The sequence below is a fragment of the Pseudorca crassidens genome, chromosome 3 (assembly GCF_039906515.1).
Source record: "Pseudorca crassidens isolate mPseCra1 chromosome 3, mPseCra1.hap1, whole genome shotgun sequence".
Lineage (NCBI taxonomy): Eukaryota > Metazoa > Chordata > Mammalia > Artiodactyla > Delphinidae > Pseudorca > Pseudorca crassidens.
Genome location: NC_090298.1, coordinates 116,715,681 through 116,741,454, shown reverse-complemented (window position 1 = coordinate 116,741,454; position 25,774 = coordinate 116,715,681). Strand labels below are relative to the sequence as shown.

The 25,774-nt window shown below is 47.2% G+C and overlaps 1 protein-coding gene across 4 annotated transcripts in view; it reads right to left on the bottom strand.

Annotated features, from left to right (window-relative positions):
• Nucleotides 1-921: 921 nt before the first annotated feature.
• Nucleotides 922-25,774, bottom strand: part of PSD2 (pleckstrin and Sec7 domain containing 2) — a 62,773-nt gene continuing 37,920 nt past the window's right edge. Inside the window, exons 7-16 of one of the 4 annotated variants that reach the window (XM_067731932.1) lie at nt 25,208-25,320; nt 24,419-24,479; nt 10,604-10,694; nt 9,476-9,519; nt 8,206-8,396; nt 7,964-8,034; nt 7,376-7,533; nt 6,327-6,471; nt 4,904-5,047; nt 922-2,218 (exon numbers count right to left, since the gene is read on the bottom strand). In XM_067731932.1, coding sequence (XP_067588033.1) covers nt 2,009-2,218; nt 4,904-5,047; nt 6,327-6,471; nt 7,376-7,533; nt 7,964-8,034; nt 8,206-8,396; nt 9,476-9,519; nt 10,604-10,694; nt 24,419-24,479; nt 25,208-25,320 — 1,228 coding nt within the window. In that variant the 3' untranslated portion in view covers nt 922-2,008. Of the gene's footprint in view, nt 2,219-4,903; nt 5,048-6,326; nt 6,472-7,375; nt 7,534-7,963; nt 8,035-8,205; nt 8,397-9,475; nt 9,520-10,603; nt 10,695-11,197; nt 11,293-24,418; nt 24,480-25,207; nt 25,321-25,774 lie in introns of those variants that run through there. The other 3 variants (XM_067731933.1, XM_067731934.1, XM_067731935.1) reach the window with 3 other exon arrangements.

The following is a 25,774-nucleotide window of genomic DNA, read 5'->3' as shown; positions in this document are numbered from 1 at the left end:
GATGGTCCATTAGAATGCAGAAAAAAAAAGAACTTTGCTTTAGATTTATTTTCAACTCATCTTTTTAAAATTTCTACTTTTGTGTATGTTTTATATTGTACATAATATTTTAGTACAGTAGTACACGTATATAATTTACAATAAATAATTATACAATTAAGAAAGTGAACTAAAAGTTTTTTTACTGATGGGAGGCACAGCTAGTGCTCAGGGAAGCACACGTGTCTGCAGCGGATGGAGCCTGCTCCTCTGCTTTCACTCACCCACCCTCATGAGGTAGAGGGTGGGAAGCTGACCCCAAACTCAAAGGACCTTTGAGACAGCGTGGAGAAAAAAGTACAGAGAGCTTTTTTATGTTGCCACATTGCTCTTTCAATTTCACTTAAATGAACATTTACTTCCACTCAGCAAAATGAAGGTGCCAGATGGTTTGGTTATAAAATACACTCAGCTGATCCAAATTAAATAACCTGGATTTAAATCACTACATCTCTCCACAGGCTCACAGGTCCCTTGTATCAAACGTCAGTGGGCTTGTAAACGTTGGCTGCTTAGTTGCAAGGTTGGCTTATTAACTAAATATGTTACCACTGAGGTCAAATTGCTGGCCAAACTACAGTAATCTATTTTAAAAATAGAAAGGATTTGCTCATCACAGCTGTATTGCAGGTGCCATCACCCCCACCACTGTCAGTCTGAGGATTGCAGGGTTTAAAGGATGCTAGTCTGTGATCATCACATGGAAAATTATTCTTCCCAGACATGTCCTTCACTAGCGTTTCTGAGTCACTAGAAGAGTACGAGAAATAGCAACCTAAAAAACAATCAACAACTTGTCATTCCACCTTTTCCCAAGACCAAGAATTAATGGCTTCCATAACCTTCCCCCACCAAACATCTTTGGGCTTGTTGACAAATGGCTATTTGCAAGGCAGAGTGTCTTTTATTCCTGTAGCAGTAGATCTGTACAAGAGGCCACCTCTGGAGCTCAGAGACCCGGCAGCACCAACATAAAGACCAAAATATAAACAGGGCCACAGTCCCATCCCACTCACACCCCAGGATGCCTGTGGGACAGACGGGGCAGCACACACACACACTATTTATTCCAAAGCATTAACTGTAAGAGCAGTTTAAGTCACAGGTCAGCCGGAAGAGGGGGAAATAGGGTGAGAGGAGGTCATACTATCTCTACCTTCCCTCCCAGAGTGTCAGGGCCTCCAGGGGCCAGAGAGCAGCCCTCCTTGCTAACAAGTGCATTCTGAAATAGGCTTTTCCTACCTCTTATTTCATCCTCTAACTGATATCAGTTCCAAAACCATCTCTAAAGGGGTTCCTTATATATATATATATATAATTCTTATATATATACATTTATGTCCATATAAAAGAAAGCAGTAGTGGCCTCGATGGATGGAAGATGAGGTGGACACACACTTGAGTGGAGAGAGCTTGGCACTGAGGGACAGGCCTGGGTCCTGGGTTATTGCCAGGTGAGGCAGGAGAATGGGGTGTGGTTCCCAAGGCTGCTGAGTGGAGGAGGAGAGGATAGTGCTGGTGGTCTGCAGACCTGCTGCTGGTCAACTCAGAGGAAGGAGGAGGAGAAAGGGTGGGAGTCCAAGCTGAGACCTGGGGTCAAGACCTGCCCTCGGAAACAAGGGAGATGAAGGGAGGAACTTGTGAGAAGAGGAGAGCCTGGGAAGTCAACCACCCTTCCCACTTCTTGAGATGGTGTCTAGAGCATGCACACAACTGGCCTAGAAAATGAGGCTCTGGGGTGAAGAAGGATGTGAGAGCTGGGGAGAGGGTCGGAGGCCCAGAGCAGCCTCAGGATGCCAGATCGACACCATGAATAGCATCTCCATCTCCTTGGCCCACAGGGCTCTCCACACTCCCCTGGCTGCCCAACAACTGCCTGGAGCTGATCTGAGTGGCCCCTGGCTGGAATTGTGCTCACTGACCCCTCTGGGGGCATTGCCTGCCTCTGGGACCTGCCCATCCATGCCAGCTAAGTATCAGGCCCAGTGTTATCCCTCGTGGCTTTGCTGCCAGTCACAGTTCCATGGCCCTGGCTGAGGGCAGGGCTCGAGTGTGTCTTGCGGAGAGAAGGGTCATCCCCCTCCAGGGTGGCCAGCCGGGCCTCAATCCGCTCCAGATCATCTGAGCCCACCTTGATTTTCACAGCCAGGAGGTGGATGTAGGTCTCATAACGGCTTTTCTGGGGAAAGGGCAGAGAAAGGCCAAAAACAAAGTCAAAAGACAAACAACAAAATGAGAAAAAATGTATCCTATATAACAAAAGACTAATTTCCTTAATATTTAGAGAGCTCTCACACATCAATAAAAAGGAGATAAACAACCCAATAAAAATATTAGGCAAGGGACATGCACAGAAATTTCACTCATAATTTTTAAAAATCCAAATTAATTGGCAATGACTTATTGGATATGATACCAAAAGCACAGACAAGAGTGAAAATAGACAAATGGGATTTTATCAAAATTTTAAACTTCTCTGTATCAAAGGACAGTCAATAGAGTGAAAAGGCAATCTACAGAATGGGAAAAAAATATTTGCAAATCATACATCTGGTAAGGGTCTAGTATCCAGAATATTAAAGGGGAAAAAAAACCTCCTACAACCCAACAACAAAAACACAGCCCAATTTCAGGATGGTCAAAGGACTCCAATAGACATTTCTCCACAAAAGATATACTAATGACCAGTAAGCACACAAAGGGATGCTCAACATTACTATTCATCAGGAAAATGCAGATCCAAACCACAATGAGATATCACCTCAAACACATTAAGATAACTACTATCAAAACAAAAACAAAACAGAAAGTAACAAGTGTGTTGGTAAGGATGTGGAAGAATTGGAAGCCAAGTACACTATTGGTGGAATGTAAAATGGTACAGCTACCATGGAAAACAGTGCGGCTATTCCACAAAAAGTGAAAAATAATATTACCATGCAATTCAGCAATTCCACTTCTGGATATAAAAGCAGGACTGAAAGCAGGATCTCAAAGAAACATTTGCACACCCACGTACATGGCAGCATTATTCACGGTAGCCAAAAGATGGAAGCAACCCAAATGTCCATCAGTCGATGAAAGGATAGCCAAAACGTGGTATACAAATACAACAGAATAGTATTCAGCCTTAAAAAGGAAGGAAATTCTAACATATGCTACAACACGGATGAACCTTGAGGACACTGTGCTGAGTGACACAGGTCAGTCACAAAAACATAAATTCTGTATGATTCCATTTATATGAAGTACCTAGAGAGTAGTCACATTCATAGAGACAGAAAGTAGAACTGCGGTTGTCAGGGGCTGAGGCTGGGAGGAGGGTGCTGAGGAGTCTTTGTTTAATAGTTATAGAGTTTCAGTTTGGGAAGGTGAAAAGCTTCTGGAGATTGGTTGCCCAAGAATGTGAACAGGCTTAACATTACTGAACTATACACTTTAAAATGATGATAAGATGATGTTAAGATGATCAATTTTATGCTATGCTTTTTAACCACAATTTAAAAAAAAAATTTAATCCAAATTAAAACAGCAATAAGACACCACTTGTTAAACCTATCAGATTAATGAAGATTATGTCCAGTGTTGGTGAGGGCCTGGAGAGAGAGGCACATTCACGAGCTATTAAAGGGGCTGTAAATTGCTAAACATTTAGGAGGGAGATTTGTCTGAGGCCTTGACTCTGAGCTTCAGGCCCTCACTGCAGTCCCAGGGGAGGCAGGGACTAAGGGTCACGAGACCCTGTTCTCACCCAGCTCTGCCACAGGAGCTGAAAGACCCTTCATTTGGGGCTTCACCTCCCCTACCCTTCATTCTCCCCACCACTCCCCACCACCCCCAGTTAAGCCAGGCAGGGGGTGAGAAAGACCAGGGCTCTGGAGCCACAGTCAATTCCCTGGGTTAGGATCCTGGCTCCTGCACTTCCTGTGTCACCTCAAGCACGTGATCCAACCTCTCCAAGCCTCAATGTCCCCATCTGTAAAATGGGGATAATAACAAAACCCACGTCACAGAGTTCATATGAGGATTAAATCAATCAATACAAAGGAAGTGAAGAGAATCACACCTGCCAATCAGTGTGGCTTTTTTTACATCACAGAGAGAGTGAAATTGAGAAGACTTCCGAAAGCTATAAAGTGTTATGTTTTTCAAAAGGTCAGGATCTATCCTGGGAGCTCTGCTCTCTCCTCTGTGCTGCAGTAGAAAATCAGAGTGGAAATCTAGAGACTGAGAGGGGCGACTTCCCACCCTTCCTGCTCCAGGGGCTTCCTGACTTGGTCTCAGCCTCTCTTGTGTCTGTTCACCCCCCTGGTGCAGGTCGGTCCAAAATGGACAAGTGGTTCCTGCCTTCCTCCCCCAAGTCCACCCCACCATCCTTCACCCCACGGTGGGGCAGAACCAGGGGAGGGGTTAGAGACAAGATGGAAAGCAGGGAGAGCTCAGAAGGAAAGACCAAGGTGCTCTGCTTGATAAACCTATGTGAAAGAGGCACATGAGACACAAGGGGGGAAAGTCACGTGGAGAGGGCTTATGAGTTCTGTGGTTTGGTCGTAAAAACTTCCCGAGAAGCTGGGCCTATGGGGAAAGCGGAGATGAGGATGGGGCTTGGAGAAAGATGTAGAGGGGTGACAGGGGTCTCTGGTAGAACCCGTCTGGTGCCCTTTGAGAGACGTAAGTGAGGGCACAATTGTTTGTGCAGCTGGACTGTGCAGAGGTGGGCCCACAGGAGACCATGGTCCATGACTACCTCAGGGGAGCCCCCAAAGCAGGAGCCCCTGGTCGGGGAACGATGTGGAAGGCAGGAGCCGGCCCCTTCCTCCTGCTCTAGCCCTGTCCTTCAAAACCCCTCCTTTGAAGGGCCCACCTCAAACGTGAGATAATGCTCCTTCAGCCGGTTCTCCTCAGCCTCCTTGGACTTGACGCCCCGCTCGACCGGGTGACACCTGTGCTCAGCCAGCTCTGCAGTCACCTGCCTCAATTTATTCTCATGAGAACGCAGCTGCTCCTCCTGCAAAGACAAGTCATGGACTGTGAGGTCCCACTCTCAGGAGGTCACAGGGCTGTCCCACCAGGAGCTGCTTCACCAAAGGGAAACTGAGGCCTGGCCAGGGTTGTCAAATACACAGGGGCAGAGCCGGGTCTAGGCCCAAGGGAGCGTTCTGCCGCTGCCTTCCTTCCTCCCCTCCTGCCATTGGCATCAGCTCTCCTAGAGCCTCCCCAGCAGGCTCAGGAGATGAGAGACCCTCACACTGTGTGTGGACACAGACACTCCCTTACACAAACACACAGTCACCCAGACACAGCCCCTGGCTCCTATGAACCCTCACATGCACACAAACCCTCTGGACCAAGGGGCAGCCCGGCCTCGGCACCCCCTGGCTTCATACGATGCACACAGTCTCTCACATTCATGCCCGGACACGTCTGATGGCCACAGACCCAGGATCACACCCAAAGACACTGTCACGCACAGACAAGTGCACAGTACACCCCAGCCATCAAAGCACAGCCAGACCCCTTTGTGCCATGCAGGCACTGGGTTGCACGCATTTGTGTGTGGGGTGTGTGTGTGTGTGTGTGTGTGTGTGTGTGTGTGTGTGTGTGTGCACGTGCGCGCAGACACAAGTATGGTGTAGGTGTGGGTACACAACACGTGTGTATACACATAAACATGCGTGTGCTTGAACATGGCATGTGTGCATGTGGGGGGAGTGTGCACCGCTTGCACAGCCCCAGGGGCTCTGTGGAGAAGACCCCGGACAAGGGCCCTGACAGGAAGGGAAGTATGGTGCTGCCCCTGCCCTCCACCTCACAAGTAGTGGCCCACCATTTATCCTCCCCTCTCCAAAAAAAACTCCGAAAAATGGAGTATTAATGAGTAGGAGTTTTTTAAGGATTACAAATAAAATATTTAAGGGTAGATGAGGGCAGCAAAAAAGCCCTGGATGAAGGGGCAGCCAAGTCTCACCTGTCGCTCGCTCCCTGTGACACACACATTCTCTCCCATTCGTCCCAGACACACATTATGCCCACAGACCACAACCACATTCACAGGACACACTGCCACTGGCACACCCAGGCCATTGGGTGGCGTGTGGCCTCAGTCTCCCCATCTGTAAACAGGGGTGGGGTGCGGTGTAGATGGAGGAGAATATCTACCCCTTCGGCTTGTCTCTCAGCCCAGGACCCGGCGCCGGCTAGGCGCTGAGGTGAGGGCTGTTGAATGGGGGGCCTGGCACCGCAGAGGCAGCCTGGGGAGGTGGTGTTGTGACCCCAGGAGCTCGTACCTGGCAGAAGCGAGTGGTGCAGGAGGGCAGCAGGGGCCGACAGAACTTCTTCATGGAGCTGACAGCAGCTGGGAAGGCGGGCGCCGAGAAGATGGCAGCCACCAGGTTGATTCTAAGGATCCAGGACAGCATTTCTTCCTTGCTCCTGGGGACAGGACGGGAGGGGAGAGCGCACTGGCTTCTCACAACAGGACGCCCTATCCCACACCCAGCCTATCCCACAGCACCAGCCTGGCACAGAGAGGGCATGAAGACCTCCGTGTAAGTGGGCAAAGGAGTGAGGGAGGATGGCAGGATGGGGGCTGGATGGGCCTGGTCACATCTGTGTAGGAAGCTCCCCTTCTGTCCCAGCTCCCAGGCAAGACCTGGATTTTCATGTGAAAATAAAGCTGCCCAGCCAGGTTCAGAGCTAACAGCCTGGAGCTAATGAGTGTGAGACCAGCAGGGGACTGTTAGAGGCAGCTGGGCAACTGGTCACCCCCACTCGGCCATCTCGTCCCTGCCCCACTACCTGGCCCGGCACGTCCACTCCTGTCCTGAGAGCTCACTTACCAGCCTCCCCCCTTTTAAGCTCATCTGACACATGAAACCCCAATCTCAAGTCACAGGAGGATGGAGTGCAGGGGAGTGGAAAGAAGGTCTTACGGAGAAACTGTAGGGTGAGTCTTTTGCACCCATCCCCCCGACTTTAAGTGGAGGATGATACAGATCCCATCTGCCCTGTATTTAGGGACTTCAGTGCACATCAGAATCACCTAGAGGGCTTGTTAAAACACAATTGCTGGCCCATCCCCAGCGTTTTTGATTCAGGAGGTCTAAGGTGGGACCAGAGAAACTGCATTTCTAACAGGTTTTTCAGGCGATGCTGAGGGGACCACACTTGAGAACCAGTGCTCATGGGGAGGGACCCAAGCTGTTTACGGATACACTCACTCTCATGGCTGCTGTGCAGGGGAAGCTAAGGGTGCCTCCCCTGAGGTGGACGAGACGAGGGGATGGGGCGGTCCTGAGCCCAGGGTGGGAGCGAGGGTGCTCCCACTCCTACTTACGGTGCCTGGAAGAGGAAGACCCTCCAGTCGGCTGTCTTCAGCTTCAGCACATTGGACTTCTTGCTGTAGTCGGAGGCCCTGGTGGCCAGAGCATGGTGCACACGAATGGCGTTCTTCAAGTCGCCCTCAGACAGGGCTTTGTCAGGCCTGTACTCATCCTGGACAGGCCAGGTAGGGGTTGGGCAAGCCTCTGTCATCACCAGGCTCTGGCTTACCGACCCGTACTTCCTCCACCCTCACTGTCCCTCCCTTTTGCTCTCCTTCTCTCTGTCCCTGTACATCCCACCATTATTCAAGCTGCTGCCACTCTGATGCCATGCCCACCCCAACAAGACTCACCAGGCACTCCTCCCCAGTTGGTCTCAGAAGCCTGAACAGGTCTTACACTGGGTATCCTCTGAACCCCTGAACATTCAAAAGACCCCTCCCTGAAACCACCAAAGCCCTTCGTGAGCCCAAGTAAGGCCTTTGATGGGGGAGGACTCAGAATCTGCCTAAGCCCTAGGTCCTGCCCGGGACCCTCTGGACACCATAAGGCAGGAGCTGAGCTGGCCCTTTCTGGGTAAGGACTCTGGGGTAGTCTCTCACCTTCTGCAGGTACAGAATGGTCCCTTTGAGCACCGCGTAGAATTTCTTCCAGCCACGCCTCCCACGGGGCGCTGGGGAGGGGGGCACGGGTAGTGTGGCCACAACCAACCACCCCGATATCTCTTCCCTTGTGTCCCCTACACGTCTGCCTGCATGGGCATTACCAGAGGAGTGGCCAAGGGGCTGTGGACCCCCTCTGGACTAGCATCCCTCCCCATGCCCCTTCCCCGCCTGACACCCACTCCTCTTGCCATCCATGTCGGCGTGAGTCTTCCGGGTCAGCACACCATGCTTGTAGGTGGTGGCGCTGAGAGCCTGTGGGACATCCAGGAAGGGGTTGCTACCATCCAGGATCCGTGTCACCTTCTTTGTGCCTGTCCCAAACTTGTCATCCACCAGCTCAGACAGTGATTTCCTCAGCTCATCTTCATCACTAGGAAAGTACTAGGCCTGAGTACCACCTCCACGGAGGCCTCATCCCCACGTCAACATGCCCTCTCCCCACAAAACACTCCTTTGGAAGCCAGTTAGAGGTAAAGAGCAGAGATAAGGAGATTTCAGTTCCAGACCACAGGTCCAGACCTTTGTCCCCTCCCTTGAGTCTTCAATTCTGACATCTCTCCTCTGAGCTTTGATTTTTGGCCTCCAAGCTCCAATCTTCACCCTTGATCACAAAGCTGGAGACCTTACTATCTTCAGGCTTCCTTCCTTGTTTTCCTTCTCCTCTCTGAAAGCCCAGCCCCAGGGAGCAGTAATCTATGGCCAGCTTGCCCAAGCCCCAGGGACGTGGTGAGGGAGGGAAGGTCAGTAGATGAGGCCTCTGAAGTCTAGGTTCCCCAGCCTAGGAGCCCTGGTATAAGAACGCCAGCTCTCCCCAGCTGGGTTGGGGTTCCTAACAATCCCTGCCTGGGACCTCTTCATGGACCCAAAGACCCAGGCTGCCCTGGGGAGTACAGCAACTCCCCAGTGGAGTGGCAACTTTCCTCAGGAGGCTGTTAGTCTCCCCAGTCAGCAAGGTCACCACACCTCTTTCCAGAAGGCTGGGCACCTCCAGGTCTCACTGCCCTCACAGGGGAAGAAGTTAAGGGGCATTCACCTCTCCCCATTGGCAACAGCATCACCACCTCAACCTGGTCAGATTACTGGAGTCGTAAAGGGACTCATAGCTCATGCCTGCCTACCTCCCCGAGGGGAAAGAGCTCTCATCATTGGGAGTAGTGGCAATATCCCCCGAACAGAAAACCTGTTGTGAACATCATGAAACTAAACTCACAGTTCCATCTCTTCCATAGCTGTAAACATTGCACACTTTTTATCAAGACAGGAAACAAACCCAAAGGGGAACTCAACACCAGGAGCTGGCCAGCTGGCCAGGGGGCACCAGGGCCCTGGGTGGGAGAAATCAGCACCATGGAGAGTAACTGGCGTGACTTCCCGGTACCCCCAGCCACTCCCCCTCCCCCCTCCCCGTAATTCAGTCTCCCCATACCTGTGCCCATGGGCACTACTCACATGGCCCATTCCAGCTTTTCATTCTTGATGGAGTTGTAAAGGGTCTGGAAGAGGGGGAAAAAAGAGAGAGAGTTCAACGAACAGTCAAAGAAATCTCCATCTAGCAATGAGGATGCGGTGAGGGAGCATCTTCTCAGCCAGTGGGACAAAGTAGCTGTTTGATTCACACTTATTTATTGGATGGGTGAATAAATGGGGGGGGGTGGATTCGTTTTTAGATGATTGGATAGACTTGAGGATGAGTGGGTGGATGGGTTGGTAGGTAGGTGAATGGGCAGGGAAATGGGTGAGTGGAAGTGGAGTGTATATAGGGGACTGTGTAGGAGTGTATGTGTGGGTGATGGGTGAATGGGTGGGTGTATGGGCAGGTGAATGATTGAGTTGCAGGGTGGGTGAGTGGATGGGAGGATGGGTAGATGGGTGGATGAGTAGACAGGGAGTAGGTGGGTGAAGGGACTGGGATTATTTGATCTTACTTACAAAAACACTCTTAAGTGCTTCCTGACAGTGAAGAACATAATTATGGTAAGAACAGCAATGGAGGCAATGTTTATTTTTTGACCTCCGGACTCACTATTCAACTGCCCACCTGATATCATCAGGTCCCCCTAACTCACTGTCTAAAACTGAACTCATCATCTACCCCCCAGAAACCTGCTCCTCTTCCTCCAAGGTGGAGAACTGACAGGGCTTGAAAGGCCAGAGTTCCTCCTTGGGCTTCAGCCTCAAAAGAAAATTAGATTCCTGGTGATGTTGAAAGAATGAGTGGGCTTTTCCCTGTGGTAATGATAATGATGGTGGTGGTGAAGGTGGTAGTGGTGATAAAGGTGGTGGTGATGGTGGCGGCAGCTGTGACAATGGGTGGCAAGTTTGAGGATTACCATGACAGCAATAATGATAGTGGAGCACTAAAAACAAATCTCACAGAACCTACCCCTCTGCCTAACTCAGGGAACACATAACAGTCACATGTTGAGCTGGATGGTCTCTACCTCTGTCCCAAAGTCATCACGACCCTGACCCCAGAATTAGGAATCTGGACCATCAGGATTTAGTGGGCAGAAACCTCTCTCCTCTCCACCCACCCTGGACACAGCTGGGGCCATGGGGACCCTTAGCAATTTATACCTTCAGCAGGTCTTTGGCAAAGTCTTGTCCGTCATTCAGCTGGTCCAAGTTGGCAATGAATTGCTGGCAGGACATCTTCTTGCCAATGTTCTGTAATGGAGAAATGGTTCTGCCTGAGAGTAGGGATGGTGGTTGGTGTGGTCCCCACACCCTGCCCTGCCCGGCCAGAAGGGATGAGGCAGCATCAAGGGCAGTAATGAAAAAAGACTGCCTGGATTTCCCTTTGTCTCCCAAGAGTTTACAAAACTCTTTTTCACATTCAAGATTCTATTTGATCCTCAAGCGTCATGAGAGGTCGGGGTTCTCCTCAAACCCGGATGAAGGAGTCAGGTTAGATGATGTATTGTAATAGCTGACATTTGCCGGGTGCCTAGCATGTTCCAGGTATTGTACTCAACATGCATTATCTTATTTCCTTCTCACAACAAAGAGAAGGTGAGGTGGGTGTTATTATTATCCCCACTTGACAGGTAAGGAAACTGAGGTGCAGGAAGGTGAAGTGATGTGCCCATGATCACACAGCAAGGAAGTAGAAGGGCTGAGTGTGTCTGACACCAAAGCCCGTGCTCTCACCCGCTACTCCATGGTTAACTCTCCCAAGGTCACACAGCACCAGGACTTGAACCCAGGCCTCTTGGCTCCTGAGCAGAAGCTCTGTGTATTCCGTCACAACTGTCTCACCCTCTCACCTGTACAGAGGGGCGGCAAGACCTCCAAGAGGTAGGTGAAGTGAGGGAGAGTTTGGTCTTAAGAGAATCAAAAATCAATTTCCACCAACACACATGGGTACCCCACGCTGAGCTGCACTGGGACCAAGGGAGCCCAAGCAGATGGTTTCACTCCAGGAAGCACAAACAGACAAAGAGCTGGGAATGAGTGTACCCCAAAGTTCTGCCTTCGTTTTTTAACCAATGATTAGAAGAGGGGCTCCAGCCCTCCAAACCCAACACCTGATGTGCATACTTTCAGACCTGCAGTGTCCACATTTGAGGAAACGCTGGTGGCCCTTCACCTTTGAGAAGACAAAGACCCTTGAACACTAGATATTTACTGGTGTAGGATTTTGTGGATTTAGGTTTGCTATAAGGCAGTGGTTCCCAAGATTCACCTACAGATGGGAATAGGAATTCCCCCCAGGAAAGGATTTCATAATCAAATAAGTTTATATGTTTCAGAGTTTTTAATGTGCTTCTGTGTGTTAAGAGCCTCCAAGGAGAGGATTCCACGTACAGTGTCTCAAATTTATTGACCTTGGCACCATTTTAGCAAAGATTCTATTAACATCATGTGGGACATTCACACACCACAGAAAATAATTCAGAAAACAATGATAGAAAGCTTTATAAGTAGCTGGCAAGCAAGAATTTTCTATACCTTTCCCAAAGGGTTAAGGAGAAATGACCTATGTGTGCCTTAATATAGTATGTTTCATAAGTCTATGTGTATATTTTACATGTACATATATGTATTATGTATACATGTATATAGTCATTTATGTGTACATTCGTAATTGAGGAGTATGAGGGTAATGTTGATAATACTGCCTGAGTTCCACAAACACTGAACATTCCCCAGCCATCAGTCAGGGGTGCAAAATCAAAAAATAACCAGGCAAGATTTCCAATCCTAGTAATGACAGACTATCTTATTGCAGATGAACCTTCCCATCAGAAACAACTGCTGGTCAAAATATTAATAAAACGTCTATGTGAAGACACTGGAGAAATATAAGAGCAATGAGGACTTCAAGGCTAAAGGTCCTGCAAATAAGGGAAACATGAGGTGGTGAGGCTGACTAGGAGCAGCTTTCCTCTTTGAAGCATTTGTCAATTCTCAAGCAGCGGCCAAAAGGGTGAGCAACTGAGTGGTCAATAGGACTAGAGAACAAAAATTGGAATTCAGGGCCCACCAAGGACAAGGGGCCCTGGGAAACACTCTGGTCATACTTTAGCAAAACATCTGAAATTAAGAAAGGAAGGAAATTCTTCAGACAGAAGGAAAGTTATCTCAGATGGAAGCATGGAGAAGCAGAAAGGAATGACGAGCAACAAAAAGGGTGGCTAAGTCTAAATGAATATTGACTGTGCAAAATAACAATAATAACGTTTTCTGGGGAATAAAATATAGAAAGATATAATATTTAAAAGGATGATAACAGTAGTATGTAAGTTGAGAAGACAAATAAATTAAGTTGAGGCATTTTAAGGTTATTTCATTTCCCAGGATGTGGTAAAAAGTACTTTAATAAGTCAGGGATGCATATTGCAAACCACAAAATGAATTCTAAAAGAATTCACAACTAACAAGCTAATGGGGGAAATGGAATTCTAAAAAATACTTAAATAATCCAAAAGTAGGCAAGAAAGGAGGGGAAAAAAAAGCAATATAGACCAGATGAGTCAAAGAGAAAACAAAGAGTAACCTGGTATGTTTGAACTCAAATATATAAGTAATTCATTAAATGGTACAATTAAAAGGCAAAGATGAATAGACACCTCTTAAATATAAAGGGACAGAAATCTTGGAAAAAGGATAGAAAAAAGATATACATGCAAGCACCAGCAAAAGAATTCCAGTATAACTACACTAATAACTGACAAAATAGACTTAAAGGCAAGAAGCATTACTAGAAACAGAGACATCTCATAATGATAAAAGGGTCAATCTACCAGAAGATATAAGCATCCTAAATTTGTATGCACCTAATAACACAGTCTCAAAAAATAAAAGACAGGGGCTTCCCTGGTGGCGCACTGGTTGAGAGTCCGCCTGCCGATGCAAGGGACACGGGTTCGTGCCCCGGTCTGGGAAGATCCCACATGCCGCGGAGCGGCTGGGCCTGTGAGCCATGGCCACTGAGCCTGCGCGTCCAGAGCCTGTGCTCCGCAACGGGAGAGGCCACAACAGTGAGAGGGCTGCATACCGAAAAAAACAAAAATAAAAGACAAAAATTGACAGAACTAAAAAGAGAAAGACATTCACAATCTTGGTCGGAGATTTTAACACTGCTTTCTCAGTAACAAGAAGAACAAAAATACTAAGCAATTAATTTGTTAATAACAATCAATTAATTAATGCCAACAAATTAGAAAACCTAGATAAAATAAACAAATTCCTAGAAACACACAAACTACCAAAACTGGCTCAAGCAAAAATAGGAAACCTGAATAGACCTAAAAAGAAGTAGAGATTCAATCAGTAATCAAAAACCGCACAAAAGAAAAGTCTAAGACCAGATGGCTTCACCAGTGAAGTTTACCAAACATTTAAAGAAAAATTAACACCAATACTTCTTAAGCTCTACCCAAAAATTGAAAAAGAGGGAACACTTCCTAACTCATTCTATAAGGCCAGCATTACCTTGATACCAAAACCAGACAAAGAAATCACAAGAAAATAAAACTATAGAACAGTATCCCCTATAAATATAAATGTAAAAACCCTCAAAAAAACACTAGCAAACAGCAGCATATTAAAAGGATTATGGACTTCCCTAGTGGCCCAGTGGTTAAGAATCCACCTGCCAATGCAGGGGACACGGGTTCGAGCCCTGTTCCAGGAAGATCCCACATACCGCGGAGCAACTAAGCCTGTGCACCACAACTACTGAGCCTGCACTCTAGAGCCCGCAAGGCACAACTACTGAGCCCACGTGCCACAACTATTGAAGCCTGTGCACCTAGAGCACATGCTCCGCAACAAGAGAAGCCGCCACAATGAGAAGCTTACACACCGCAACAAAAAGCAGCCCCCACTCACCACAACTAGAGAAAGCCTGCGCGCAGCAACGAAGACCCAATACAGCCAAAAGTAAAAAAATAAATAAATTTATTTTTAAAAAAAGGATTATAGGGGCTTCCCTGGTGGCACAGTGGCTGAGAATCTGCCTGCTAATGCAGGGGACACGGGTTCGAGCCCTGGTCTAGGAGGATCCCACATGCCGCAGAGCAACTAGGCCCGTGAGCCACAACTACTGAGGCTGCGCATCTGGAGCCTGTGCTCTGCAACAAGAGAGGCCGCGATGGTGAGAGGCCCGCGCACCGCGATGAAGAGCGGCCCCTGCTTGCCACAACTAGAGAAAGCCCTCGCACAGAAACGAAGACGCAACACAGCAAAAATAAATAAATTATTTAATAAACTCCTACCCCCAACATCTAAAACATAATAATAATAAATAAAATAGTTGGGTGGGAAGATATCACTCTAAATAAATAAATAAATAAATAAAGGATTATATATCATGACCAAGTGGAATGCATCCCAGGAACGCAAGGGTAGTTCAACATATAAAAATCTATTAACAGGGGCTTCCCTGGTGGCGCAGTGGTTGGGAGTCCTCCTGCCAATGCAGGGGACATGGGTTCAGGCCCTGGTCTGGGAGGATCCCACATGCCGCGGAGTGACTAAGCCTGTGCACCACAATTACTGGGCCTGCGCTCTAGAGCCCGTGAGCCACAAGTACTAAAGCCCATGCACCTAGAGCCCGTGCTCCCCAGCAAGAGAAGCCACCTCAATAAGCCCGCTCACCTCAACGAAAGAAAGCCCACGCATAGCAACAAAGACCCAATGCAGCCAAAAATAAATAAATTTTTTAAAAAATCTATTAACATAATACAGCACATTAATAGAAAGAAGGGGGGTAAAACACATGATCATTTCCATTGGTGCAGAAAAAGCATTTGGCAAGATTCAACACTTCTTTCATGGAAAAAACACTCAACAAACTAGGAATAGAAGAGAACTTCCTCAATGTGATAAAAGGCATTTATGAAAAACCCACAGCTAACATCACACACTCTGGTGAAAGACCGAAAGCTTTCCCCCTAAGATCAGGAAAAGGCAAGAATAGCCATTTCCCCCATTTCTATTCAACATTGTACCAGAAGTTCTAGCCAGAGCAATTAGACAAGAAAAATAAAAGTTCCCCAAATTAGAAAGAAAGAAGTGAAATTATCTCTATTCACAGATGAAATGATCTCATATACAGAAAATCCTAAAGAACCCACCAAAAAACTATTAGAGCTAATACACAAGTTCAGTAAAGTTGCAAGATATAAGATCAACATATAAAATCAATTACATTTCTATATGTTAGTAATGAACAATCATAAAATGAAATTAAGAAAAAAATTCCATTTACAGTAGCATCAAAAGGAATAAAGTACTCAGAAACAAATTTAACCAAGGAGGTGAAAGACTTGTACATTGAGAACTAAAAAAGGTTGCTGAAAGAAATTAATGACATAAATAAATATAAAAACATCCTGTGTTCATGGACTGGAAGACTTAATATAGTTAAGATGGTAATACTTCACAAATTGATCTACAGATTCAATACAATTTCTATCAAAATCCCAATGGCCTTTTTTGCAGAAATGTAAAAGCTTATCCTCAAATCCATATGGAATTGTAAGGGATCCCAATAGCCAAAACAATCTTGGAAAAGAACACTTTCTGATTTCAAAACTTACTACAGAGCTAGACTAATCAAAACAGTGGGACACTGGCATGAGAATAGATATATACATCAGTGGCATAGAATTAAGACTCCAGAAATAAACCCATACATCTATGGTCAATTGCATTTTTTAATTGAGTAAATCTGACATGTAACGTTGTGTACGTTTAAGGTGTATACTGTGTTACTTTATTTTTCTGTTGTTGGTGTTTTTTGCGGTGGGGCCACACCATGCAGCACGTCGGATCTTAGTTCCCTGACCAAGGATCAAACCCATGACCCCAGCATTGGGAGCATGGAGTCTTAATCACTGGACCACCAGGGAAGTCCCTACACTGTGTTACTTCGATACATTTATAAATTGTAATGCTATGATCAACTGATTTTTGACAAGTGTACCAAGACCATCCAATGGGGAAAGAATAGTCTCTCCAACAAATGGTGCTGGGACAAATGTGCTGGGAAATTTGAATATCCACAGCAAAAGAATGAAGTTGGACCCTTATCTCACACCATATACAAAAAGTAACTCAAAATGGATCAAAGATCTAACATAAGAGCCAACACTATAAAACTCTTTGAAGAAAACATAGGGCTAAATCTTCATGACCTTGTATTTAGCAATGCTTTCTTAGATATGACACCAAAAGCACAAGCAACAGAAGAAAAAATAGATAAACTGGATTGCATCAAAATTTAAAACTTTTGTGCCCCAAAAGACACTACTGAGAGAATGAAAAGACAATCTAAAAAAGGGAAAATTTTTTCTAACCATATATCTGATAAGAGTATAGTATTTAGAATAAATAAAGAACTCTTACAACTCAACAACAAAAACACAAGCAATCCAATTAAAGAAAAGCAAAAGATTTAAATAGACATTTCTCCAAAGAAGATATACAAATGATCAATAAGCATATGAAAAGATGCTCAAGATTACTAATCATTAGGTAAATGCAGATTAAAACTATAATAAGATATAACTTGGCTATTATCAAAAAGCAGAAAATAACAAATGTTGGTAAGGAGGTAGAGAAACTGGAAACTTTGTGCACTGCTGGTGTGAATGTAAAATGGTGCAATCATTATGGAAAACAGCATGGTTGTTTCCCAAAAAGTGAAAAATAACATCACCATATGATCCAGCAATACTACTTCTGGGTATATGCCGAAAAGAATTAAAAGCAGAGTCTCAAAGAAATATTTGCACACCCATGCTCATAGCAGCACTATTCACAGTAGCCAAATGATGCAAGCAGCCCAAATGTCCATGAGCAGATGAAAGGATACACAACATGTGGTATATACATACAGTGTAATAGTATTCAGCCTTAAAAAGGAAGAAAATTCTGATGCATGCTACAACATGGATGAACCTTGAGGATATTATGCTAAGTGACATAAGCCAGCCACAGAAACAAATTCTGTGTGATTCCACTTATATGAGGTATGTAGAGTAGTAAAATTCACAAAGACAAAAAGTAGAATGGTGGTTGCCAAGGGCTGGGGGGCAGGGAATGGGGAGTTGTTCAATGGATACAGAGTTTCAGTTTGAGAAGATGAAAAAGTTCTGAAGACTGGTTGCACAACAATGTGAATAGACTTAATACTACTGACCTATACATATAAAAATGGTGAGGATGGTAAATTTTACGTAATGCATATTTTACCACAATTTTTAATTTTTTTTTCAACCTTAAATAAAAATTATAAAATCCCCCCAAATGGGCAAAGTATCAATACCTGAAAAGACATTTCACCAGAGAAGATATACAAATGGCCACAAGCACATGAAAATATGCTCAATATCATTAGTCACTAGGGAGATGCAGATTAAAACCAAAATGAGATACCCCTTCATACCCACTAGAACAGCTATCATTAAAAAAGAAAAGAAAGAAAGAAAAGAAAAGAAGTGTTGGCAAGGAGGTGAATACATTGAAACCCTTATACATTACTAGCGGGAATTTTAAATGGTTTAGCCACTATGGAAAATAGTTTCACAGTTTCTCAAAAAGTTAAACACAGAATTACCATAAGATGCAGCTGGTCTACTCCTAGGAATTGAAAACAGGTGTTCAAACAAAAACTTGTACACAAATGTTCAGAGTAACACTATTCACAATATCGAAATGGTGAAAACAATCCAAACATTCACTATAAGACAAATGGATACACAAAATGTGGTATATCCATTCAATGGAATATTATTCGGCCATAAAAACAAATGAAATTATGACACATGCTATGACATGGATGAACCTTGGAAACATTACACAGAGTGAAAGAAGCCAGATACAAAAGGCTACATACTATATGATTCCATCCACATTAAATATCCAGAATAGCAAATCCATAGAGACAGAAAACAAATTAGTGGTTGCCAGGGGCTGGAGGAAGAAGAGAATGGGGAGTGACTGCAAATGGGTATGGGGTTTCCTCTTGGGGTGATGAAAAAGTTCTGGAACAAGAGAGTGGTGATGGTTGCACACCGTGTGAATGTACTTAATTCCACTGAATTGTACACCTCAAGCTGGATAAAATGGTAAATTTATGTCTTGTATATTTTACCATAATAAAAAAAGCATTAAGGATATACAAGATTTTTACAACACAGTTAAGAGACTTGACCTTATCAACACATAGAACATTACAACCAACAACTGCAGAATACACTTTCATCTACTAAAATCAATCTCTCTCTGGATGGGAAAGTAAGATAATCAACTGCAAAAAAGTGAAATCGTATTGGGTAAATTACCTGATTTAAAATAAAATAACAACAATAACCAGGCAAAAAGACATGTACCAGAAAAGAAAAAGAAAGAGAGAAGGGAAAGGAAGGGAAGGGAAGGAAGAAAGGGAGAAAGAGAAAGGAAGGAAGGAAGGGAAAAGAAAGAAAGAAAGAAAGGAGGGAAGGAAGGAAGGAAGGAAGGAAGGAAGGAAGGAAGGAAGGAAGGAAGGAAGGAAGGAAGAAAGAAAGAAAGAAAGAAAGAAAGAAAGAAAGAGGAAGGAAGGAAGGGAGGGAGGGAGGGAGAGAAAAAGGGAAAGAGAGAAGGAAAAGACGTGTGTCCAGAAACTCCAAAGGCGAACTGACATGGATAATTTGGGGCCTCCAAGTTCCCAGTTCCTCCCTTCCTCCCACTACCATTTGGATCAAAAGGGCCTCCCTGCTGCCTTGACCCTCAAAACTGTTCCCACAGCCTCTGTCTCCAATCAGAAAAGAGTTATGGTTGGCCTGGCCACAGCCCCATTCCAAGGTCTTTTCCACTGGTCTGGCATGACCTGCCTGCACAGCCCAGGGGTCAGAACAATCCCAGCCTGTCTTTAAGTCTCCCCCCAAGAGCAGAATCAGACAGGCCAAGAAGAAAGAAAGTAGATGTCATCCTTCAGGGCAAGGAGAGGGGCCAACTGAAAGTCCCATGGGCAGGGAAACCCTCATCACTATTTGCAAATCTAGACTAAACCTGAGTTGTACTCAGTGCTCCTTTAAAGTTTTTCTATGATGCTCAGATGGCTCTCAGATGCCATCTGAGAATGGGCAGGACCCCCCGCCCCCAGTCTTCAGAATAGTATCCCAACCCCTGCATCTGTCCAGTCCTCCACCATCCAGCACCAACCCACCTCCCCAGCACTCCCACTGCTAACCTTCAGGCAACCCAAGTTTGAGAGAAATTAAGCTTTTCTTGAAAAACAACTTATCTTTGTTTCAGCTTGAAAGCTCATGGCACAGCTTCTCCCATCCATCTCCTACCCCCTCTACTAGCCTCAGCCTAGATGCTTCTCCCTCCCTCACCCCAGCGTTCACTCCATTAACCAGTGCTAGTGACTGCACATCCAAAACACATTTGTAATACCTCTCCTTGTCTCCATCTCCAATTCTAACCCAAGCTCCCACCTTCTCTTGTCTGGAGGTTAAAATCACCCTCCTCTGGGCTTCCCTGGTGGCACAGTGGTTGAGAGTCCGCCTGCCGATGCAGGGGACACGGGCTCGTGCCCCAGTCCAGGAAGATCCCACATGCCGCGGAGCGGCTGGGCCCGTGAGCCACGGCCGCTGAGCCTGCGCGTCTGGAGCCTGTGCTCCGCAACGGGAGAGGCCACAACAGTGAGAGGCCCGCGTACCGCAAAAAAAAAAAAAAAAAAAAAAAATTACCCTCCTCTGACATCCTCCCCTTCCAGCTCACTCTGTGATGGGGAATGAGCTTTCCCTACTCCCAGCTAAGGCCACTCTCCACCTATGCTCTGTTGCTCATCTCAAGGAAAGCTTCGATTTTCCCTTCTCTCTCTTGCATCATCAGTTTCTCCTTGCCTGCTTAGTGGATGCTACTGACATACACACATGCCCTAGTCAGATTTGAAAGAGTTCCTCCTAGACCCCTCCAGCCAGTGGCTCATTTCAGGAGCCCACTCAAAGCCAAATATCACAAAAGAATTCTCCACATCCTCCACTTGCTCCCCTCCTATCCTCATCTCCACCCACTCCAGCCTGGCATTTGTCCTCTCCACTCCACCTAAAGTGCTGTTGTGAAGGTGTCCAATGACCTTGACCATCATTGGATAATGATAATGACCCACTGATGGGCATTCCAACCTCATTCCAACCTCAATGGTCATTTTTCTGTTGACATCTTTCTTGACCTCATGGCAGCCTTTTATGCAGTTGGCCACTCCTTTCTCCTTGAGACACTCTCTTCTCTTGGCCTCTGAGACACTGCACATTCCTGGTTTTCCTCTCATCTCCATGGCTGCTTTCAAAGCCTCTCCTGCTGCTCTGCTTGACCTTTAAACAAGGCCATGCCCTGGGACAAGGTCACCAGCCTGCCTCTCTCCCTGAGGCACTCAGCCAGTCCCATGGCTTTCATTCCACCAGGATGACAATGACCTCCTCACCCCATCTCTCTCTTGCATCCCAGATTCGTTTATCCCACCAGCTCCTTGGCATCCCCATGTTCATGTCCAGTAGGCATCTCAAACACAATATGTCACAAATGGGACTTGAGCCCCAGCTCTCCCACTCACCACGCCCTCCACCCACCCACGGAAGTTCCTTCTACATCTCAGGAAACAGCACCCCCATCCAGCCAGATGCTGAAGCCATCCTTACTCCTCTCTTTCCCTGATCAGCCCCATCAGCGCGTCCTGTCAGGCTCACCCTCAACTAGTCTCCATCATCTGTCCCTTCTCTCCATGTTCACTGCCCTGTCTGTCCCAGCCACCATCATCTCCCACCTGGACTCCAACAACAGCCACTATGGACAGTGTTACTGTCCACCAAAAGTTAAACATAGAATTACCATCAGACCCAGCAATCCACTACTTAGGTACACACTCAAAAGAATTAAAAACAGGTGCTCAAACAAAAACTTATGCTAAGTAAAATCAGTCAGACAGAGAAAGACAAATGCTATATAATATCACTTATATGTGGAATCTAAACAATACAACAAATCAGTGAATAAAACAAAAAAGAAGCAGACTCACAGATATAGAGAACAAACCAGTGATTACCAGGAAGGGCGAGGGGCAATATAGGGTAGGAAGAAAAAGGGTTATTATGAGATTATATGAAATCATGTGTGTGAAACTTTTGAAAATTGTAAAGTACTATAGAACTTAAAGAATTTTTCATTCAATTAAAAAATTAAAATAAAAATTTTAATTTTTAAATTTTTAAAAACCTGTACATGTGTGTTCATAGCACTGTTCACAATAGCCAAAAGGTGGAAACCAGCCCCACTGGTCCTTCTGCCTGGAAGGCTTTGTCCCTGGTCTTTCCATGGCTGGCTGCTGCTCATCCTCCAGGTCTCTGCCCCAACCGTGCCTCCTCTGAGACACCTTCCCTGACCCCCAGTCCAGCCCCAACACACCCTCCTGTTTATTCCCCTCACAGACCTATCACTGCTTTAATCACTTGTTTACTTCTTTATTTTCTATCTCCTCTAACTAGAAGGTAGGCATCCTGAGGCAGGGGTTCTCTTTCCTTCTTTTTATGGAACACAGAAGGTGCTGAGCCCCTAGAGTCCAAACGCCCCTCCTACAGAAAGTCCGCCAGATCCCTCCACCAGGCTGTGTCCATCTCAAGAGGGTGCACCTACTCCATCTGCCAGTCCCTGTACTGCCTCCTGCTCTGACCAGAGCTATTTCTGGGGGCCCTAGCAGGCCCCACATTCCTGAGATCCCCACCTTCCACCAGACACTCAGTCTCTGTCAAAGAGCAGAAGAATGAGAGCAGGAAGGGAGGGGGAAAAGAACAAAGCAGGTGATGCCACTTCCGTTGGGGTCCTTTGGAAAGCTCACAGTAACTGCAACAACCGGGCCCTGGGCTAAGCACTTTCCAAGTGCTGTCTCCTTAAGTCTTACAGGGACTTTCTGATGGGGAAACTGAGGTTTAGGGAAGTAAATAACTCACTCCAGGTCACAAGCTATTGTGTGGAGAAATACAGAGGACTCCAACCCAGAACGCTTGCTTTTGATGTTTTGCAATGCTGCCTCAAGAGAGAGGCGGGATCCTCAATGTCTGTTGGCTGCAAATATGAACAATCCTGCCCCACCCGCTTCTGATCTACAAAGGTGGTGATGTTTCTCTTCAGCTGTGGGCATTAAGGTGGTGTCATGGGCAGCTAAGTCCCACCAAGCTCGAGAGTATTCTTGACCCGGGGTTCACTGACTGCTGCCCTTGTTAGCAGCTCTCAACCAGGGGGAGAGGCATCCAGGCCTGGCACAGGAGTGACTGGGTCCTGAGATGGCCCTTGGCCCCGCCAAGGGTGGGGATGGGGAGACGAGGGGTGTGCTTAAAGCTCCTTTTAAGGTAAGCCAGCAACACCTGCTCTCCGTAAACAAACAGTAAGCAGTCTTGGGGGAACGTCAACCCGTTAATGGGCATTTGCTCTGGTGATATTCCCATGGAATACACACATCTTCTCTCCTGTTCCACACCCAGGCTGACAGCCCAGGCGGACATAACCAAAGTTGTCACACAACTACTCTTCGTGCCAAGGTCTGCGAGGCTCTCACCCTCCCCAGGCCAGGCACCCCAGTGTGCCCACGCTTGCTCAGGCTGCCATCAGGCGGGGCACTTCACCTTCTTGATCTTCCAGGGATCTACAGGCTGGGGCTTTGGGCTCTCCATTATTTAAATGTTAATATTAATAATACATGTGATTATTGTTATTACTGTGCAATAATATTATAATATTATTGTAATATATTGCTATAATACATTGTATAAAATAATACATATTATTATAATATATTGTTATAATGTATAATATAATATCATAATATTATTCATAATAATATTAAATAATAAATCCTTACTAAGTACCAGACCCTGACACTTGGTGATACCTCCCTCTCTCAGGCCTCCCCAGGAAGCTATGGGTAAAATCATTATTTCCACCTCACAGATGTAGAACCTGAGATGCAGAGAAGGCTAGTGTCTTGCCCAGGGTCACAGAGGTACCACCTGGAGGCAAGAGTAGGATCTGAAGTTGGACCTATCCCACGTCTTTCTTCCACCCTACATGTCCTGGACTTTCCTGGTTAACTTTGGAACCAGATGTGCTAGCCTGTTGTCCCCATGAGTCACTGAAATATCCCCAACCCAACAGAGGGGTTCTGACCACCATGGGGTGAGCAATGACGGGGCAGGGATCAGTGGGCCAGATGAGGTGATGTGGGACACAGAAGGGGAACATGGAGATGGGGTCTAGGCTCACAGGGCATGCAGACCACCAGCTACACTTACCACCTGAGAGAGGGCAAGAGAGCCCAAAGGGGGGGTCCCCGGAGCAGAGAGAGGAAAGAAGAAGGAATTATTGAGCCACGAGCAGCACTGAGATGCCCAGATCCCAGACCAGACACAGGCTCACAGCCCGGGGCACCCACTTATCACTTCTCTGTTTGCCTAGTCAGGGCAGGGAGGTGAGGGGTGCATGACGAGAATGCCTCTTGAGGGCGATCTACCAGTTGACCGGAAGGGGCTGCCTGGGGCATGGTACTTCAACAGGGCTGCACTCAGGCTTACAGCACAAGGGGCAGGAAGAACATGTGATCTTTTAGCAATGTCTGGCATGGACACGGCTGGGGCACATGTCTTATTTAGCACATCCTAAATTCCCATGTGCCTCAGCTGTTCTTACTGCCCTGCTTGGGGGCAGGGACCCAGGCAGATTCAAGTGGATAAAACTAGGGCAGAGCCAAGTCTAGAAGCCAAGCTGCCCAACTCCCAGGTCTGCTAAAGAAACACTGGCCAGCGAGCAGGAGGTCTCGGGAAGGGGGCTGGAGAAAGGACCGGCCCTTGGACAACTCGGGATGAATCAGTGAGAGGACATGCCCACTCCCTGCCTCCCCAACTCACATGTCCGTGCAGGTCCGTGTTGAGAAGCATCAGGGCACAGGTGAGCGTGTGGATCCCATCTAAATCAGAGACGGTGGCACCCTCAGCATGAGCACCCAGCTCTTTCCCAACCCCAGGCTTCCACCTGCCTCCTGTCAGAGCCAGCCTGGAGGCCTTGGAGACAAGAAGAGGCCAGCCACCTGCCAACCATACATCAGGGCCCAGGGCCTGCGTGATGCTCTGTGTCCCACCCCCATTACAGCATCAGAGTCACTCACTCGCCCCAGGTCAGGACCAACCCCTCCCTCAGAGGTGACCAGACCACCCTGGGCCTGTTCTAGCCCAGATTCCTGCCTGCTGTGGCCAAACTCACCTTGAATCTCAGACCCAGGAATGGCTCTGGGTCCCGGGCTACATCCCTTCCATGGCCCGTGTCTCCTCTAATAACCAGCCTAGTCCCCCAGTTCCTGGGACTCAGGTCTATCCACAGGACAAGTCCTGCACTTAAGAGGACCCCAACCCAGACTTCCACACCAGGACTCCCACCACACCAACAATCAGCATTGCGACAGGGCACCACTGAGAATGAGGACCCAAAGGACTGACTCCAGGATGGAGGACTTTCAGGCACAGGGAGTGACAACAGGCGGGGCAGTTGGGAGGTTCCTTTTCCAGCAGACAGTCCCCATGCCACCTGCCATTGTTCATTCACTGATGCTTCTTGAGCGGGACAGAAGTAGCAGGTGGACCAGAGGTAGGAAGAAGCCAGGGCCCGGGTTGGGGGGCAGGGGAGTGGGGCGAGGCGTACCTTCCGAAGTGCTGTCGTCAGGGTTGCACTGGCAGTACCGGCGGGAGAAGTGCGTAAGGACCCGCTCACGCTCCTGTGTCTCCCCCATCAGCGGAAAGGCCTTCAGGAAGGTTCTGGAGGGTAATGCAAGGATGCTGAGGGCCTCCAAGAGCCCCTGAGTCAGTCTGAATCCTCACTCAGGGTAGGACGCCCACACACACACACCACCCAAACCTGCCCAAGGGGGCTGAGGCCCCAGAGCCCCAGCATCTGGGTCCAGGGAGGCACCCTGACCCCCGTAATGGCCTCTGGAGTGTGGAGTTTCAGCCCTCATCACCCTCCAGGGCCCTTCTGGAAGGATGCAGGGGACAGATTGTGAAGAGCAAAGGCAGACGAACACCTCAGTGCCAGCATCTGCTCCACTCCTGGCTCCCTCCTCCATGGTTGGGCCATCCACGCCGCTCCTCAGACCGCTCTCCCTCAGCCATTCCCACTCCTCACTTGAGGCGCTACCAGCTGAGCCGCAGGCCCAACCTTGGCCTCCCTCACTCCCCCCACCCCAAGTCTGAGCCTCCTCTGCTGGGCAGC